Raw genomic sequence first — 18443 nt, 5'->3', positions numbered from 1 at the left:
TTGTAGAGTAACAAATAAAGAATGACAGAAAATTCATAATACCAATTTATTTTTCAGTGGAACAACCGTGTACACTAATACACTTGCAGACACACTCAGATAATTTCTGCAAACCACTCAAATAAAAGGTCATCAGTTTCAGTTCCAACCAAGCTTTCACAGGAACAATCATTGCATTGTCATTGACAAATCGTCACCCTTTGAGATCTTTTCTTAGATTTGGGAAAAGAAAAAAAGCTGATGGAGCCAAATCTGGAGAATCTGGTAGCTGACGTAAAAATTTAAACCCGCAGTCATGCAGAGTTTCCAATCTTGCGAGGGCTTTGTGCACCAGTGCATTGTCCTGATGCAAAAGAACTCCGTGTGCCAATTTTCCACGCCTTCTTTTCTTTATCTCTTCTCACACGTGGTGCAGGAGGGTGCAGTAGTATGATGCATTGATAGTTATGCCCTTTTGTAAGTAATCCACCATAATGACTCCTTCTGCATCCCAGAAGACTGATGCTGTCACCATACTGTATGCACTTGGAATTTTTTTGGGGTAAGGATAGAAGGATGTTTCCATGGTTGTGACTGTTGTTTTGTCTCAGGATCAAAATGGTGAACCCACGTTTCATCCACTGTCACGTACCTTGCACGAAAGCCATCTTTATCCGTTTCAATTTGGCGGGCAATTTCTGCACAACACTGCATATGCTCCCGTCTCTTTTTGCATTCAAGTCTTTCGGGATATACCGAGATAAAACTTTCTGCATTCCCAAAATATCCACAACAATGTCATGAGCACACCCATGGAGGTTCCAAATGTGGTTTCAATGTGCTGCAACATTGTTTTATATTCCTGCAAAATTGTATCATGAATTGCAGTCACTATTTCATCTGTGGCAACGGTAACAGGCCTTCGACTCCTTGGTGCATCTTCCCCATTCGTTCTTGCACATTTAAATTTAGACACCCAGTTTTTCACTGTTGCATAAGACGGAGCACTGGACTTAAGTGTATTCTGCAAGTCTTCCGCAATTTCCTTGGGTGTCATTCCCTTCAAATGAAGATATTCAATCACAGCACAGTTCTTGATTCTCTCAATATTCACCATTCTGTTTACACCACAGTATGCAATGCATCATACGAGCAAAACTAACAAAGCTGTAGCCATGAAATTGGACTTGCATACACACAAAGGGTCACCATAACAGTAGGTCATGTTGTTTATGCAAGACATCACAGTAACTATCTCAGGCTAGAAACTTTTTGAAATAGGCTTTTTGAAATTATGTCGCTATTAAGGAAATTTTGGAGCTGTAACTACGGAAAACTGGTATTTGGTTTCTCAGTCAGAAAATTAAAAGTATGTGTTTCAGCATTTTAGGAAATTCAGCTGCCAACGGGTTAAAGTAGTGAATGAAATTATTTTTGAAAATAAATAATTAATAAAGGACTATTAAAGGATTCTTAAGACTACATCTATGACAAGTGGTACTTGACTTCTCAGAAATACATGTTTCAGTGTTACTGGAAATTCAGCTCCAAAGGGAGATCAATACAGGATGAAAATTTTTAAGAGAATATTTCGTTACATTAAAAAATTTAAAGCCAGATTTCGTTATGATAATTGGTATTTTGTTTCTCAGTAAAGAAACATTTGTTAGGAAATGAAACTTGCTGGGAAATATCTCCACAAGAATGCAAAAGGCACGTTTAATAAAAACTTTGCACTTTAGCTACCAGAAGTACATTTGAGTAAGACCATGCTTATATGGCCTTGATTAGTGTGAAAAGCTTAGAAGGTGATGCAATTTGTGAACAAGATAAACATTTGCGACACTAAGCTAGTTATTTATATTGTAATTATTGAAACTAGCACTTGTGTTCCAGCAAAACTAAATACGAAGTACTTCAAAAATTTCTTAATGCGACCTGTAACTCTAGCATCTTGTTCCTAAAACACTCATTTTCCCGCCAAGTGAGAGAGGTCAGAGAGATTACAGTTGTAGGCAAAGCATCTAATCATTTGTATTATTTTACAAAAGTATTACAAAATTTAGTGAAAACATTTCAAATAGCTTCACAGAAGTTTATAAAATTTACATAGTTACATTCTTCGTTGATTAACTTCAGAATTATTCTCTACATGAATGAAAGCAGTAGTAGCTCATGAAGTATAATCACATAAATAAAAATCAATTTATAAAAGTTATTGAGTTTATGAATGAAATGATCAACACCCACTAGTATTGAAGGGTTCCTGATATTCATTAGGCTTGATTTCGTCACATAATACTTAGTCCTTTTATCTCACAGAAATTATCTGCATTCTTTCTGATTTTGAGACATGAAACACTTCCAGCAGTTTTAAGTCTTTTTGCTCCCCACCACAAAAATCTGTGGAGTGTGTCTGGTGTAGGTTGTAGGTAACTGTTTGTTTTCAGTATTATTGTTGGAGATTGAAGGGTGTTGCTTATGCTTGTTAATTTCTGCTGGAGACTGTGAAGCTGTCTTTTGCTGTGGCTGCAATTCTGTTCCAGTATATTAAGACATTTTAGTGTGCAGTGTGGAGAAAAGAAATATTTCCAGCAGGATGTGCTATCTCTTGAGAGTTTTATTTTTCCTTTAATATTAAAATATATGCAGTGTTTTATATAGTAAGCTCTGTTCACATAGTCATTAATATCCAAAAACGTTGTGTTTTCAAATGATGCCACATAAATAATAATTTATTCATAAATTATACTCCATAACATAGACTGGGCTTGTCAAAATGGTGTGGTACTGTGCGAAGAATAATTTTGGTGTGCATTGATCCAAAAATATCAACTCGAACAGGAATCAACTTCCCAAATAACACAAATTTTACTTACATTATGCGCAGTGGAATGATATTGCCATTTTATCTAAGACAGAACACACTTGTTATAAGTTTTATGTATTATTTCCACAACAAAATCTGAAGATATTAAATGGCAATGCGTTCCATAAGTGCTTGTGTGGCTGCAGATGTTAAAATTTTGTAATGGCAGTTATATTTTTCAAACAGAAGTTTTGTTAATTTCAGCAGGTTAATCATAAAACGATTTTAAAAACCTGCTTTACTACAATGATTAAAAAAAAAGACAGCCTAATTTGTTGCTGATCATTTAAAATCAATATTTTGGGTTCTGTATTAATAAGCAAAAACTGCATTATTTTAAGAAACTGGGAAATAATGTTAATTTCTGTGACGGAGTTTTAATGCTCTGGGTAGCTATTATCTAGTTCAGAATTTTGTTTTAGAATGTCTGAAACCTGTCTGTCAAATCTGATATTTTTTTCTTGTTTCTTTTGCAGACTGATTGCCGCATGGCCACAGCTAAAATATGTCAGGCTGTATTAGGGAGATCTGATTATCAGCTGGGCCATACTAAGGTGTTCCTCAAAGATGCACATGATTTATTCCTAGAGCAGGAGAGAGATCGCGTTTTAACACGGAAGATTCTTATTCTGCAAAGGTCAATTCGTGGCTGGGTTTACAGAAGACGGTAAGGGAACTATTATTTGTTATTAAACCTGCTGAAGGGTTCTGATATACCATGTAGTAATGCTTTTGTGCATTTTTGATAGATTCCTGAGGATGAAGGCAGCTGCCGTAATGATTCAGAAACACTGGAAAGGCTATGCACAACGCAAGCGTTACCAGAGAATGAGAGTTGGTTATATGAGACTGCAAGCTCTCATACGGTCTCGTGTTCTCTCACACCGTTTCCGTCATCTTCGAGGACATATTGTTGGACTTCAGGTAATGCTAAAGTATCAGTTTCAATAAAAGTTTTGGTTGTGAGTTTTGAGGTACATTCTGTTTACCTTTGTTTTTTCACTTACTATATACATGACAGCATAGAAATTGGTCTAAAATTGTCTACATTACCCGTTTCTCCCTTTTTATAAAGTGGCTTTCCTACTGAGTACTTCAATCGTTCAGGAAACTGACCATTCCTAAAGAAAAAATTACAAATGTGGCTAAGTACAGGGCTAACGTGTGCAGAACAGTACTTTAATATTCTGCTAGGCACTCCACCATATCCATGAGAATCCTTAGTCTTCAGTGATTTAATGACTGACTCAATCTCCCCCTTGCTGTATCACAGAGTATTTCAGATGTCAATCTCGGAAAGGCATTTGCCAAAAAAGTTATATGATTCCCTGTAGAAACTAAATTTTTATTTAATTCACTAGAAATGTTCATAAAATGATTGTTAAATGCTGTACATATATCTGATTTATCAGTAACAGAAATATTTTTCTATATCGTCAACCTTGTGCTGCTGACCAGACACTTCCTTCACAACTGACCATATGGTTTTAATGATATCCTTATCCCACTAGTCAGTCACCTGGGCTGCCTATTACTGCTAGTACCCAGTTTAGAATGTTCTAATGGGAAGCAACTCTCAAAGAGCATAAGAAATGTGTTAAGGAAAGTGTTATATTTATCATCTATGTTATTGGCACTATAAACATCCTGCCTCTCTTGTTCCTTGACAAGGTTTGAAAAACTCTCTATGGCTGTTGGATTAATTTTCCTACATAGTTTGTAATTATAAGTGACATTTGTTTGAGTACAAAAGCCTTTTAGTGTTAAAATTTGTGCATCGTGGTCTGAAAGACCATTCACCCTTTTACTAACAGAATGCCCACCGAGTGAGGTGGAGCAGTCGTTAGCACACTGGACTCGCATTTGGGAGGATGACGGTTCAATCCCGCATCTGACCATCCTGATTCAGGCAAATGCCGGGATGGTTCCTTTGAAAGGGCAGCCGACTTCCATCCCTAATCTGATGAGACTGATGACCTCGCTGTTTGGTCTCTTCCCCCAAACAACCCAACCCAACCCTCAGTAATGAAGAATGAATAAAAATATTGGCTGTGGCTGTGCTACTCTTCCTCTGTACCCTAGTTGGAAAAGACACAGTCTGCATCAGATCATATGAATTTAGGAGATCTACCAATGTTTTTTTCTTTTTTGCACCATCGTATCAAAATTTATATTAAAGTAACCACTATAACTAATTTCTGGTACTTCCTACAAAGTGAATAAAGAACTCTCTGTAGTTTGAGCAGAAATGCTCTGAAGTCAGATTTAAGGGACCTATAGACAACAACAATTACAAGTTTAGTTTCACTAAATTTAACTGCTCCAGCAAACCATTCAAATATCTGTTCAGTGCGGTGCCGTGATACGACTATGGACTCAAATGGAATACTGTTTTTTACATACTTAGCCACTACCCCACCCTGCAAGGAACTCCTTGAAAAACAGCCAGCTAACCTGTAGCCTGGTAAAGAAAACCTCTGAATTGTCAAATTATATAAATGGTGCTCCGATATACCAATAATTTCAGAGTCAACATCTATAATCAGTTCACTGTATTTTGATGAAATATTCTAATTCCTTCTCTACTTGGAAACATGACATCCTCTGGAAGTGATCCCTTAGTTACAGGGACTTCCTTTAAGCAGTTAACCTATCAACTGACTTCAATCTAAACAAGGTGCAGCTCTAACACCAACTAATACAGGAATTTTTCCATGAGTGATCCCACCACCCATACCTATTGAGGTGCAGGCCATGCCTATTGAAATCTGATCTACTGATAGACCCAACTGGCACCACTGAAATGTGACCCATGCCCTCTGCCATCAGCACCCTCTCTAGCCCCATGTTAATATGCCTAACAGCCGCATTAAGATGAGGCCAATCATGATGCTGAAACAGCTGCATGAAATGCACATTAGTGCCACCAGTTTGTGTAGCTACCTTTGCCAGGTCACCATCTACATCATACTCCCCCTCCCTATCAAGACAGTTCCTTGCTCCACCCACTATCACTACCTGATCCTCCTTTGTAAAATTCCTATGTAACTCCCCTGTGCTGTCAATCACCTGAGCCAACCCTGCACTAGGGATTTTGGTAGCTTCACCCAATTTACGCCAAAAACCACTCCCATATAGGCAAGCTACTCATGCTTCGTTCATCTGCAGTGATGAGTATCCCTACCCATTGTTCTGAAGGTCTAAGGCCTTCACAGACAGGCACTATCCCCCAAACCTAGTCTGCATTTTCCTGTGCCGTACCCTCACACACTTCTAATCCTCAGACCAATCTGAGATCCAGCTGCAAAATAGCACCTCCCCTCATAACTCAGTGTCATACTGGACTGGAACTACTGAATGATATCCTTCACCAGGGCTTTGACTATTTATCATCATGCTTGGAAATGAGGAACAAAAACATTCACAGCCCTCCCAAAGTGGAAATCTATAGCCCACCAAATCTGTACAAATCCTAGACCATCCTTATTTGATGTCTTCTCCCAACCCCTTACCACATGAGTCATATACCTGTGGAAGACCCAGGTGCAAAACATGCCTGACACCCATTCAGCACATCCTACACCAGTCCTGTCTTGGGCTTATCCTGTCCCATCAGTGGGCATGGACACCTATGAAAGTAGTGAACACATATACCCGCTCTGGTCCAATTTCTGCACAGTGTTTTATGTTGGTATGACAGTCAGCCAGCTGTCCACTCAAATCTATGGCAACCACCAAACTGTGGCCAAGAGCAGGGTTGACAACCCAGTGGCAGAACACACTGCTTAGCACAAGATGCTCAAATTCAGTGGCTGCTTCACAGCCCATTCCATTTGGATTCTTGCCTCCAATATCAGCTTCTCTGAATTACATAGATGGGAACTGCCCTTGAAACACAGTCTTCATTCCTATGATCCCCTGGTCTCAGTCTCTACTAACCTGTTGCACCACATCCACCTACATTCTGCGCCAGGACCCTATGGCCACTCATCCTGCATGCACACCTTCCCTCCCGCAGTCTCCCAACCTTCTGTTCCACCCTTTCCTGACTGTGCCTTCACGTCAGCACATAATCTCTCACACTTGTTCCAGTGCTCAATTTGTATTCCTATCATGCGAACCTGCCATCTCTCCCTCCTGAATTCATATCCTGTGCACCTGCTGCGTCCTTCCCAGCCATCAGACACCCTTTCTGAACCATCCCTACTGATCTCCACATCCTTTCTCTCCTTATCCACTTACCCACTCCACACAACACAGCCTCTCACCCCAGTCGAGCTGCAGAACTCCAGTCCTGGTTCACTGAATCATCCCGCTCAATGCTGCCAGACGTGTGTGTGTGTATGTGTGTGTTTTCTACAGCTTGAAAAAGGATTTATCTAAAAGCTAGCAAAGTTCTGTCTTTTCAATGATAAGATAAATTTGCTATTCAATACGTAGAGAAGGAACTGAGTGGCAGACAGGCACATTGAAAGAAGACGGCTAGATTTTATCAGCTATCACACTAACTCCTTTGCAAAATGTAGACAACCCCCCCCCCCCCCCCCCGGGTGCTCACACACACACACACACACACACACACACACACACACACACACACACACACACACACACACACGCACACACTGCCATCTCTGGGGGCTAAGGCCCAAGGGCGGTCTTAGTGCTTGGAGAAGACAGTGACCATGCCAGAGTCATACACATGTATGTCTGTGTATATGTTCTTTTGTCAGCATTTAACAAAGGATGTAGTTTTTCCTCCTCCTCATTACATATGGTAAGTCTACCATGACACAGGGCTCTGGGTGACTTTTTGAAAACTCTCCCCATTTCCTAAAACTTGCCAGTCCGTTTTCTTCAACCCTTTTTCTTCCTCTTCAGCCTCCTGCGATAAGGAGGAGCCTCTGTCTCTGAATGCTTGCAAATTTCCTTAACCTTTATATGTGTAAGTTCTGCTGCCATTTGGCGAGTAGATATTTGATTTATTGAATTACACTATATTTTAAAAAGGTGATTACTTTCATTGATATAAAGGACTTAGTCTGCTGATTAATATCTATCGGTATTAATTTAATGTGCCTGTCTGCCACTCAGCACTTCTATTTGGTGAGCAGCAATCTACCCTATTTTGTGTTGTTCTTCCATCCTGGATTTTCTATTGTTTAACATCTAAATGACATTCATGACATTTCCAAGACCAATGTGTACATCAGTCGTTCTCTATTCAGATGCTACTTTGTCACTAGTAAACCCTCAATATGTAATTACATGCATATTTCTTAAGAAAAAATGTCAAATATGTGCTGCATGTAAGAAGTCTCAATTTCTATGCACATAATTCCCATTAGTACCAAATCATAGCCCAGATAGTCAAATAATTTATAGAAAGAAAGGCTAATAAGACACGGTTTGAGCGTAGATGCAAATACATGGGTTTGCTGGCCATAATAGTAGGTCAGAAAACCACAAACAGCAGAAAAGCTCAAGCTACTAGGTTCCAAGAGGAGGTGTAGTTTTTGCATCACTTCATGTAGTTTACTACTAGAAGACAGGAGGAGTATATTCTGACATTCTGGGTCATTTATTTGACTTGCCTTGCAGTGAAGATCAAAACAACATAGATAGAATTCCCATCGCACATGTGCCTCGTTGAAGCACATGAATGGCTGACGGGGAGGTGATGAAGCCACAGCAGCAGACTGTTTTGTGCTAATTGTAACAGCAATATCTGTTGTTGCTATTGGAATTCCCACTGATATTCACATTGATGCTGTTGCTGCTGCTAGAATTCTCTCTGGTTTTTTTTTTTTTTTTTTTTTTTTTTTTTTTTTTTTTTTTTTTTTTTTTTTTTCTGCAGTTGTTGCTGTTCCAGCTGCAACTAGTCCTGCCACAACTTTCAGAGTTCTTTGGAATGAACAGGCACTTCCTGAGGTTGATGACAGCGGTATTCTTGAAATGAATGGCTAGCTAAAAACAATGTACACAAACAATCCAGAGAGCAGTCCAAATCAGACACATATTACAGGCAAGGTTGAATACTCAACTAATCAGTGACATATATCTAAGGTTTGAATGACCTAGTAAGACTGACTGGCGAGTGTGTGGCTGCAGTATCTACAGTCACTCTTGTGTCAGTGATGGTACCATGTGGCATGCTTATAGCTGTGGCGCTGCTTCACTTGGAAGCAAGCTGCGGCCAACATATGCAGCCCGAGTATCTGTGACCTTTCCTCCACACTGATACTCAGACTGTATGAAGAATCCAAGTCACTGTTGGAAACTAATGTTTGGAGTCACATAATTCTAACTACACTTTGAACTCCAAAGAATATTCTGTACAGTCAATCTTGCCATGCAGATTATAGGGACCATGTAAATGTTTTTCTGTTTATTAGAGAGATATACAACAGGTGCCATCAATTCATTAACAAAAAATGTGTGAAGATTACATCATGTGTGTTGGGTGGTTAAACTTTTAGATGAACAGTTAATAGTGTAGATGTACAGTTAGGAATGGCTGAAGCTCGTGGTATTACAGATTATAAATCTACCGGCAGCCAAGACACTAAAGATTGTTATATTCCAGAAGAATTTGTGACTGATATTGGCACATTTGATCAAAAGTTAATTGTGAAAGGAAAGTAGGATGTACTGGATAAACTACAGTAGTTGTTACAGATGCAAAAAGACCACTGATTTGTGGAAATCTTGCATATATGAGTAGGATGTACTGGATAAACTACGGTAGTTGTTATAGATGCAAAAAGACCACTGATTTGTGGAAATCTTGCATATATGAGGGTTATTCAGAAAATAAGGTCTGATTTCTTATAGAAAATGAACCATAAAGATTTTTCAAAATATTTGTTTTTATTTAATACCTTGCATGTTTCTCAATTTTTCTGTGTAGTTTCCATATTTGTTTAAACATTTGTCATAACATTCTACAAACTTTGGATTCCTAACTCACAGATTTGTGTCATTTGTAAGGATAACGAGTCTTTAACTGTTTCTTTCACATCATCATCTGTTGCAAAGTGCTTGCTGCTGAGAAACTCCTTTAGGTAGTGGAACAAGTGAAAATTGCTAGGTGCCAAGTATGACTGTATGCTGGGGGGACAATCTGTTCCTGTCCAAAGGATCTGATCACATTTTGGGTGTGAGTGACGTAATGGGATCTAACATTGTCATGCAGCAACGAAGCTCTGTATATCAGAAGGCTATATCACTTATTCCATGGTGCATGCTGAAGTTTAGTGAGGGTATTGTATCAAGCGGGTGTGTTTGTTATCGTCCTTTGCTGCATAAACTCATTAACAACACTCCATGTTAATCCGACTACATGGTTGCCATAACCCTGCATCTGCTTGACCTTGATGGTAATGTTGTGTGGTGCCATTCCATGTGAGAAACCTACATCTCATCCCCTATGACAATGTTGTCTAAAACTGATTACCTTCCTTATGATATTGGTCCAAAAAATCAAGAGGACAAGCTATTCTTCCCATTTTACGTTTCACAATAAGCAGCCTGGTAACCCAACATGCACACAATTTGCAAAATTGCAACTTTTGCAAAACAATATCATGCAAAGTTGTTCCACTCATATTCAGAAATTCAAATTCTGAAACTGAAACTGTGAAATGCCAGTCTTCGTGAATCCTTTCATCTATAGAATTGACCAAATCTTCTGAGATCACTGAGGGTCAGCCTGATTACAGTTCATCCTGAACATTTTCCCATCTGTCCTTGAAAGCTCTCACCCACTTAGACAGTTTGCTGTCATTCATCACATTGGGGCTCTTCATCTCACTTATTTGTTGATGAATTTCTGCTGCTACATTGTCCCTTGCTGTCAGAAACTGAATCACTGACCGTATTTCATAGTTGGTGGTCTGATCAGTTGTTTTAAACAGCTTGAACTGACACTGTAAATAGCACACAGTGACAATACCAATGCAGATGGTGCTGTCTGATGAGCAAGGAATGCCAGGAGTCAGTGTACGTGCATGTTTCAGTGTTTGTGCGACATTTGATTAGCTTTGGCAATTTGGACCTTACTTCCAAAATAACATTCGTACTTTGCAGGTTATCCTCATTTTGAAACCAAAATACATGGTAAAAGATCGTGTTCATTCAAAGGTGAAGAACACTGAAAGGCAGTTGCCGAGTCCATCTCTGAACCCACCACATTCATGCACAATAATGCCTGTGAACAGTTTGGATGGTGTGTTGTTACTTGTGTTATTTGTTTGTCTTCAAGAATTGAATGGAAACTTTATACTACATGTGAAGAGAGTAATGTTCAGAACGGAAAGTCGTGCGCACACAGTCTTCAGCTCACCACTATTTAACTAATAAATGGTTTCAACTATCGCAGTCCTCACTCACTGGTTAGGTAGATGCTGGATAGCACACTTTAGCAAAGTATGGTACACTGCTTCATTCTGGAAGTCAGCATGTTATTTTATGCAGTAAGGTTCTCAGATCTGTAGCTACTGATTACCATTGGGACCACATTTATCTTCACCTGACACTTTGGCACCAGAATAATAGCATTGTGGCATTTTCCATATGTTATTACTAGCAGTTAATATGTATGCTTTCAAAAATCAAACTTTATATCCTTTTTTCTTGAGAATTTTGTGTTATTACTTACAAGGAAAATTGAACGTTTCTCAAGTTCAGTTATCGAGTCTGTACAGCCCACACTGATTTTGCAAATTTACAAACTGAAAAGTACATAATATGTCACTGTAAGACTCAAATTGAACTGAAGATATTTAATTAATGTTTACTTTGTTTCAGGCTAGAGCTCGCGGTTACCTTGTAAGGAGAATGTACAGGCAAAAGATGTGGGCGATTATAAAGATTCAATCCCATGCAAGGCGTATGATTGCACAGAGAAGATATAAGAAGTTGAAGGTAATTGCTTATTTGTGTTTTATGGTGCTTTCTTCAGTAAGCAGCTGTTTATAAAATTTTGGGTCTTGTAAGTCAGTTAAATTCTATGGTACCCACTGTTATGAAATTAACTGCTAAGTATGAGGGAATGCTGATTCATGTTGGTGTGGAAAAATCTGTCACAAAATCCTTTGTTGCAGTATGAATATAGACATCACATAGAAGCTTTAAAATTAAAGAAGAAAGAAGAAAGAGAACTGAAGGAGGCTGGGAACAAACGTGCAAAAGAAATTGCAGAACTAAACTACCGTGTAAGTAGCTTAATTCTTATTTTTTAGCACTGCAGAATTTTATTTTTGTTGCTGAGGTAATTCCAGTCTAAAGTAAATTTAATGCATCCTAGCGTAACATTGATTACATTCTTATTTCAGGAGAGAATGAAGGAACTAGAGCGTAAAGAAATAGAACTTGAACTGGAAGAAAGGAGGCGTATGGAAATCAAGAAGAATCTCATCAATGATGCAGCCAGAAAACAGGATGAACCTGTAGATGACAGCAAACTTGTGGAAGCTATGTTTGACTTTCTTCCAGATTCAAGCAGCGAAGCTCCTGCACCAAGAGAAACGTCTGTTTTTATGGTATGTACCTTGTGAGCTTGACAACGTTCATTTTTATTTTTGCTTCTTTTATTTTCTTCTATTTTCTGTACAAATTGCTGAATAGCAAAAGTTGCAATGTGGTCCCTTCACATACCCACCCTGCACCCTCTGCCCACATCAAACCAAGCATCCAATAAAATTTTCTCACTACAGTGAATGAAACAGTTCTCTAAAGATAAAATATATGATAGATGATGCAGACCAGCAAAAAGAAAAAGTTGTACAATAGAAACACAAAGGAAAACATCTCAAAGATATGGCCATAGTAAGTGTATAATACTTTATTAAGCATCCTTGTCTCTTTATATCGCTCCACAGAACCAAAACCACATTTTAGAATAATGCTGAAATCTGTTAGATACTTATCCATCCTCTTACTTTTACTTACTGAATCTTTATGAACCATGCCATTGCAGGTCATATATAATGAAATAAAAATCATGAAAATTCTTGCCCTACTCTAGCTGTTAGGAACAATAGAAAATGTGGTGACAGGACATTATCTTAAGAATGATACTTGCTCAGCCATGATCTTACAAGAGATACTTGCTCAGTACCATTGCCTTGAGTCCAAGCTTAATCTGTGTGTATGATTTCTACAGTTCCCATCTTCTCTTTGGTAATGTCTGTTTTGCCCATGTCAGCCCTTTTTTCCATTTGTCAACTTGATGTCACAATGATGTGCCACATGTGTTCCTTTATTTCTTTTCATCTCTTTCTTGTCTATTAACTACCTTCATCTCTCTTGTTGTTGCTCCTTACCCTTCTCTTTGTCTCATATTGTTCTTCGTATGACCTTACTGATATCACTGTCTTTATGCACACAGTCTCTTCTCTGATGCTAGTCTTGTAGCTTCAAGTTGACCCCCCCCCCCCCTCCCCCCCACCCCTAATATCTGCGTCACTATGTTCAAATGTATAATATTAGGCCTGCCTCCTCCTCCTCCTCCTCCTCCTACTACTACTACTACTACTAGCAGTAGTAGTAGTAGTAGGAGTAGTAGTATTTACATTTCTGTTTTATTGCATGTATATGAATATCCAATTTTTAGATTTGTATCTTTGCAATCACTCCTTTTCTCTTTACATCATTGTCAACACACAATCTAGTTTCATTGCACATATTTCTGTGACTCTGCTGGTAAACATACTCTTTTACCAACCATCCAATTCGTCTGGCCTCAGAGTTTGAAGTGTCATTCTTTGCTCACATTATCTTTCTCTTGACACTTGACATTTTGCACAGCCCTTACTCATTGCTATAATTTTCCCATATATTCCATTTATTTATTTCTTCCCTGCAGCTGATGAAGTAGTATGAATTTCAGATGCTAGGGTTTGTTTTTGTTAGTATATTAATTATTATGTTATGAACCTCACATTATATTGAAGAAATTCATACTTTATGTTTCTGTAATCACCCCAGGACCTACCATCAAAAACTGACCCTCAGGAAATAATAAGTGCTATGCAAACAACACCAGATGATGAAGAAGATTTATCAGAATTCAAATTCCAGAAGTTTGCTGCCACATATTTCCAAGGAAACATTACTCATCAGTATTCAAGGAAACCACTGAAACATCCATTACTGCCTCTTCACACTCAGGGCGACCAATTGGTGAGAAATCGTTAAGAAGTAAAATATGTGAGATAGAGAAGGAAAGTCTTATATTTTAGAGGATACATGCTGAAAAAAATATGACCATAACCTGCTTATAGTAATCTTCTGCTTATTTCCAGGCTGCCCAAGCTCTCTGGATAACAATTTTGAGATTTACAGGCGATCTGCCAGAACCACGATATCATACTATGGACAGAGACAACACCTCTGTAATGTCAAAAGTTACAGCAACTCTGGGAAGAAATTTTATACGCAGTAAAGAGTTCCAAGAGGCACAGATGATGGGAATGGATCCAGTTAGTTAAATTGATTCTTTTTTACTTATTATAGGATATATAATGGACTAAAGACCACAACAATGACAGTTGTAATCTCACTGCTAAACTCATTGTGAACTTTAACAGATTTACCTGACTGCTCTCTTGCTAGTCATTTGAACAGTAAACTCATTTGCTTTCTGATAAAAGATGTAGACAATTATGGTTGTAACATAAAGGCCAAATCAAATACTCAACAATCAGTGCCACACCACCAAAAGTACAAATTTGTCTTTTTTGGAAAGTAGCAGTACATGACAGCACAGCAAAGTACCAAGATGACAACAATCATGCTTTCATTTTTTAGTATGGTTTTATTAGCTATAGTTTGATTTTACTGGTAGATTTATTTTCAGGAAACATTTTTGAAGCAGAAGCCACGTTCCATTAGGCACAAACTGGTATCGTTGACTTTAAAACGAAAGAACAAATTGGGAGAAGATGTCCGACGAAGACTGCAAGATGATGAGTATACAGCTGATAGTTATCAAACATGGCTAGAATCACGCCCTACATCAAATTTGGAGAAGCTGCATTTTATTATAGGGCATGGGATTCTTCGAGCAGAGTTGAGGTGCATATAAATTGTGTAATGCATGTAACAGTAGCAGTAATTAAGGTTTAAATCATTCTAGAATTTATAATTTTTCTGCATTTGTTGATGTCTGCAAGGGGTATATCCAGTTGCAGCCAGTGAATTGTCAGTTATATTTCATGTGTTTTGTAGATTCTTTGGTTATTCATGTTGTCTCAGGGCTTCAGACAAATTCAAGATTATAGTAGAGATATATTTTTCTCAGTTTACAATGTGATGTAATTAACCACAGTATGTAGTGTTAAATGAGTGATACATTTACATAACATTTCCCCAGAGTGATAAAATGCACCTTAGGCATATTTTTGCATCAAGAGTGTCATACAGAAACATGACATCAGATCGGTCTTCAGACCAGCAAAGAAAATAAGTCAAGTACTCTGATCTGTGAAGGATAAACGTCCTCCTCTGTCAACATGTGGTGCACACAAAATTCCTTGTACATGTAGTAAAATTTATATTGGAACTACCAAGAGGAGCGTAAATACATGGCTAAAAGAGCACAAAAGTTTTTGCCGACTAGGAAAAATGAAGAAATAAGCTGTAGCAGAGCATGCTATTCAGTCAGGAAACCATGATGTGAAGTTTTATGAAATAAAAATTTTATCTACAATGTCAAGTCATTATCCACGACTATGTAGAGAAGCCATTGAAATTTATAACCATCAGGATAATTTGAAAAGGAAAGAGGAGACAATGAAACTTAGTGACATATGGACAGTAGCTCTGCAGAATTGCTAGGTGGTTTTATCTTTGATAATATGACAATTGTTAATTAAGTTTCACCTCTGACAAGGATTATCTCTGCTCATCATGTGTTACTTTGACCATGCCCCCTTTCCTACAGTAGTTATGTTGCTCTTGGATGTCTGACGGTTAGTTGGCAAGACTCAACAGAGGAGTGCCTCTGAGGATGTCCAGCACAGGCATGGACGAAACGTCAGGAACAGAAGAGTTCCTTGGACCACGACCTTACATCTCGAAGGATTTACTAGCAGCTCTCCATCCTAAGTAACATGCTATGTCCCCCCTACCAATAAATACTCAGTTTAGTTACAAATTTTGTTTGATATCCCATGTGAGCATATTTTTGTCAATAAATATCAGTAAGGTATGGAGTCGAATACGTTTCGAAAGTGAAAAAATTCTTCACCACCCTGTTACATGGTCCATGACGTATGTTGTCATGCAAGAAATTTGTAAGTTAGGTTTCACATGATCTGTATCAGAATCCATGCTGTTCGCCATGAGGAAGGTCATTCTTTTAAAGATAACACATTTTGTTTGAAATCAGATTGTTGTTTAGAATTCTACAGCAAATAGAGGTCAAAGAAATTGGACAATAATTTTATGGATCACTACCGTTACTCTTATGGACAGATGTGACCTGTGCTTTTTTCCAGTGACTGGGGTCAGTGCTTTTGTTGATTTGGAGCTAAAATATAAACTTTTTGACAGTTTGCTTACTTTGCTTAATCTTTTGCTGTACCTTTTATTATAACTAATTTGGGTATGATTTTCCAAATTTATTACTGTAATCTATAATTCTCATTTTTTCTTGCATGATATCCTTATCCACTTTGTGACCCATGGTTTTTTGTGGTTTCTTTGGTTCAATTCTTGTAAACATTTTTGGAAAGAAGGCTTCATATATTGATGCAATTTCATTACTTAAAAGATTATATTTGGAACTGATATCTGTTTCAGAATAGATGTGACTTCAGTTTACATTTTGGAAGCATGCTGTAAAGACCTCAATCATTTTGTCATTTATGAGTCTGACTACCTTCTGTTGGAACTCAGTTTTATTCTGGCAAATATTCATATTATCAACAGTAAGTCTCGGACCATCTTGATCAGAGAGACCATTCAATATTTTACAATTGATGATGCTGCAAGTTTTCCATTGTCTACAAAAACATTGTCAATTAGGACACTTGAATTTGGAGTTACTCTGGAGGGAAAATTAACTTGTGGGACAAGGCTGTAAGTGGATATCAAATTTTCCGTTTTCCCACTGATGTGCTTAGGAAATCATTACTGAAATCTCTTAAGTACTGAGACATCTCTTTTACACTTAAATAAGTGCACTAAGAGTGAGTGAAGGTGCCTCAAAAAGAGGTATCCACTGTATTGCTACCATTAAATGGGTACAGTTCCTTACAGAAAATGTGATGGCACATGCTTCAGAAGATAAGTCATGTACATCAGTAGATTTACGCATGACACAGTTCTTAAAAAAATTCCAACACCTCCTCTTATTCTTTGTTTTCTACGGTATGAAGATGTAAGATTATAGTCAAGTATTAAGTCTTCTGACCCTTGAGCAGACGATACGCTCAGTAAAACACATTACAGGGCTGTGGTCTATACTTTCATGGTCTTGCACATTGGTTGTGAGTTCGTTTAGCTTATTACGAGTTTACGTACACAAGACCTCTAATATCCTGATGGAAGGTTGCCAGTTGATGATTTCCAGAGGCAGTTATTGTCCAAAAACAGTTACTAGTCGATAAGTTCAAGGATGTGTTCCTTTATTGTGATTTTGGTTTAGACAGTTTGTCTAATGGAGCCTGTCTATTTGCACTGTTTTTTATAGGTTTGAATTCTTTCATAATTGTTGCATTTAGAAGGCTTCCTAATGCTTTTTTTCCTGACTTGTTTATGTGCATGCCGTGGTTAGCTAACAACTCTGTATTGAAATCGTTTGATTCTGCAACACAAGTATTAATAAAGAATTTGCAAGTCTTTTCTAATTCATGGTTCATTCACGAGATGGGTTCATTTACACAGGCCTATGGGATCAAGTCCTTTCTCTTAGGGATGTTCACAACCAATACCGTGGAGTGATGAAGTGCCGAGAATTTCTCTGTCACCATTTATATTGCATCATAACTTTTGTGGTGCTTCTGTGGCCAAATATCGAGGACGACTGCAAGGCTTTCGTGTGCCAGTGAAGTGCTTGCCAGCATAACAAAATAACTTGACACATTAAAGCTACTCCGAACTTTTACCGCACAAAGGAAGTGATTTGAGCATATCCAGTTGACATTGTTGGATCTTTACCATCATCATTAGTTTACCTGTACCTCCTGACAACAGTTGACCATTTCTCAAGTTAGCCTGAATCATATCCAGTGAAAGACAGAACAAAAACAATGGTAATCATGGCCTTCTTTCATGAGTGAATTGCCCACATCTGCATACCTGTCTACATCTGCTACCAATCAGGACAAACAGTTCAGATCTTTAAAACACAATTAATGTAACTTGGCATGAACCAGATTTGAACCTGTGCCTACTGCCCCACTATTAATGGCATTGTAGAACAGCTCCTTTGACAGTTGAAGAGCTTGGCAGTAAACGATGGTTGTTTTGAGAAATTGCACAGGAAGTTTCAAGAAAATCTCATAAATGAAATATTTCAGGTACATGGAATGTGATGTTTTTATTCAGATAAGTAATTGTTTTCAAATATATTTACATTAATGACATA

General features: G+C 38.0%; 1 protein-coding gene across 1 annotated transcript in view; it reads left to right on the top strand.

Annotated features, from left to right (window-relative positions):
• Nucleotides 1–18443, top strand: part of LOC126336809 (myosin-VIIa) — a 434397-nt gene that overhangs the window by 369519 nt on the left and 46435 nt on the right. The window contains exons 16-23 of the mRNA XM_050000853.1: nt 3325–3515; nt 3598–3772; nt 11657–11773; nt 11953–12063; nt 12184–12390; nt 13838–14032; nt 14155–14331; nt 14709–14926. Of these exons, the coding sequence (XP_049856810.1) occupies nt 3325–3515; nt 3598–3772; nt 11657–11773; nt 11953–12063; nt 12184–12390; nt 13838–14032; nt 14155–14331; nt 14709–14926 (1391 nt within the window). The remainder of the gene's footprint in view (nt 1–3324; nt 3516–3597; nt 3773–11656; nt 11774–11952; nt 12064–12183; nt 12391–13837; nt 14033–14154; nt 14332–14708; nt 14927–18443) is intronic.

Source organism: Schistocerca gregaria, chromosome 2 (assembly GCF_023897955.1).
Source record: "Schistocerca gregaria isolate iqSchGreg1 chromosome 2, iqSchGreg1.2, whole genome shotgun sequence".
NCBI classification, from domain to species: domain Eukaryota; kingdom Metazoa; phylum Arthropoda; class Insecta; order Orthoptera; family Acrididae; genus Schistocerca; species Schistocerca gregaria.
The sequence above is the reverse complement of the archived record's forward strand: the minus strand, read 5'-3'. Positions and strand labels throughout refer to the sequence as shown.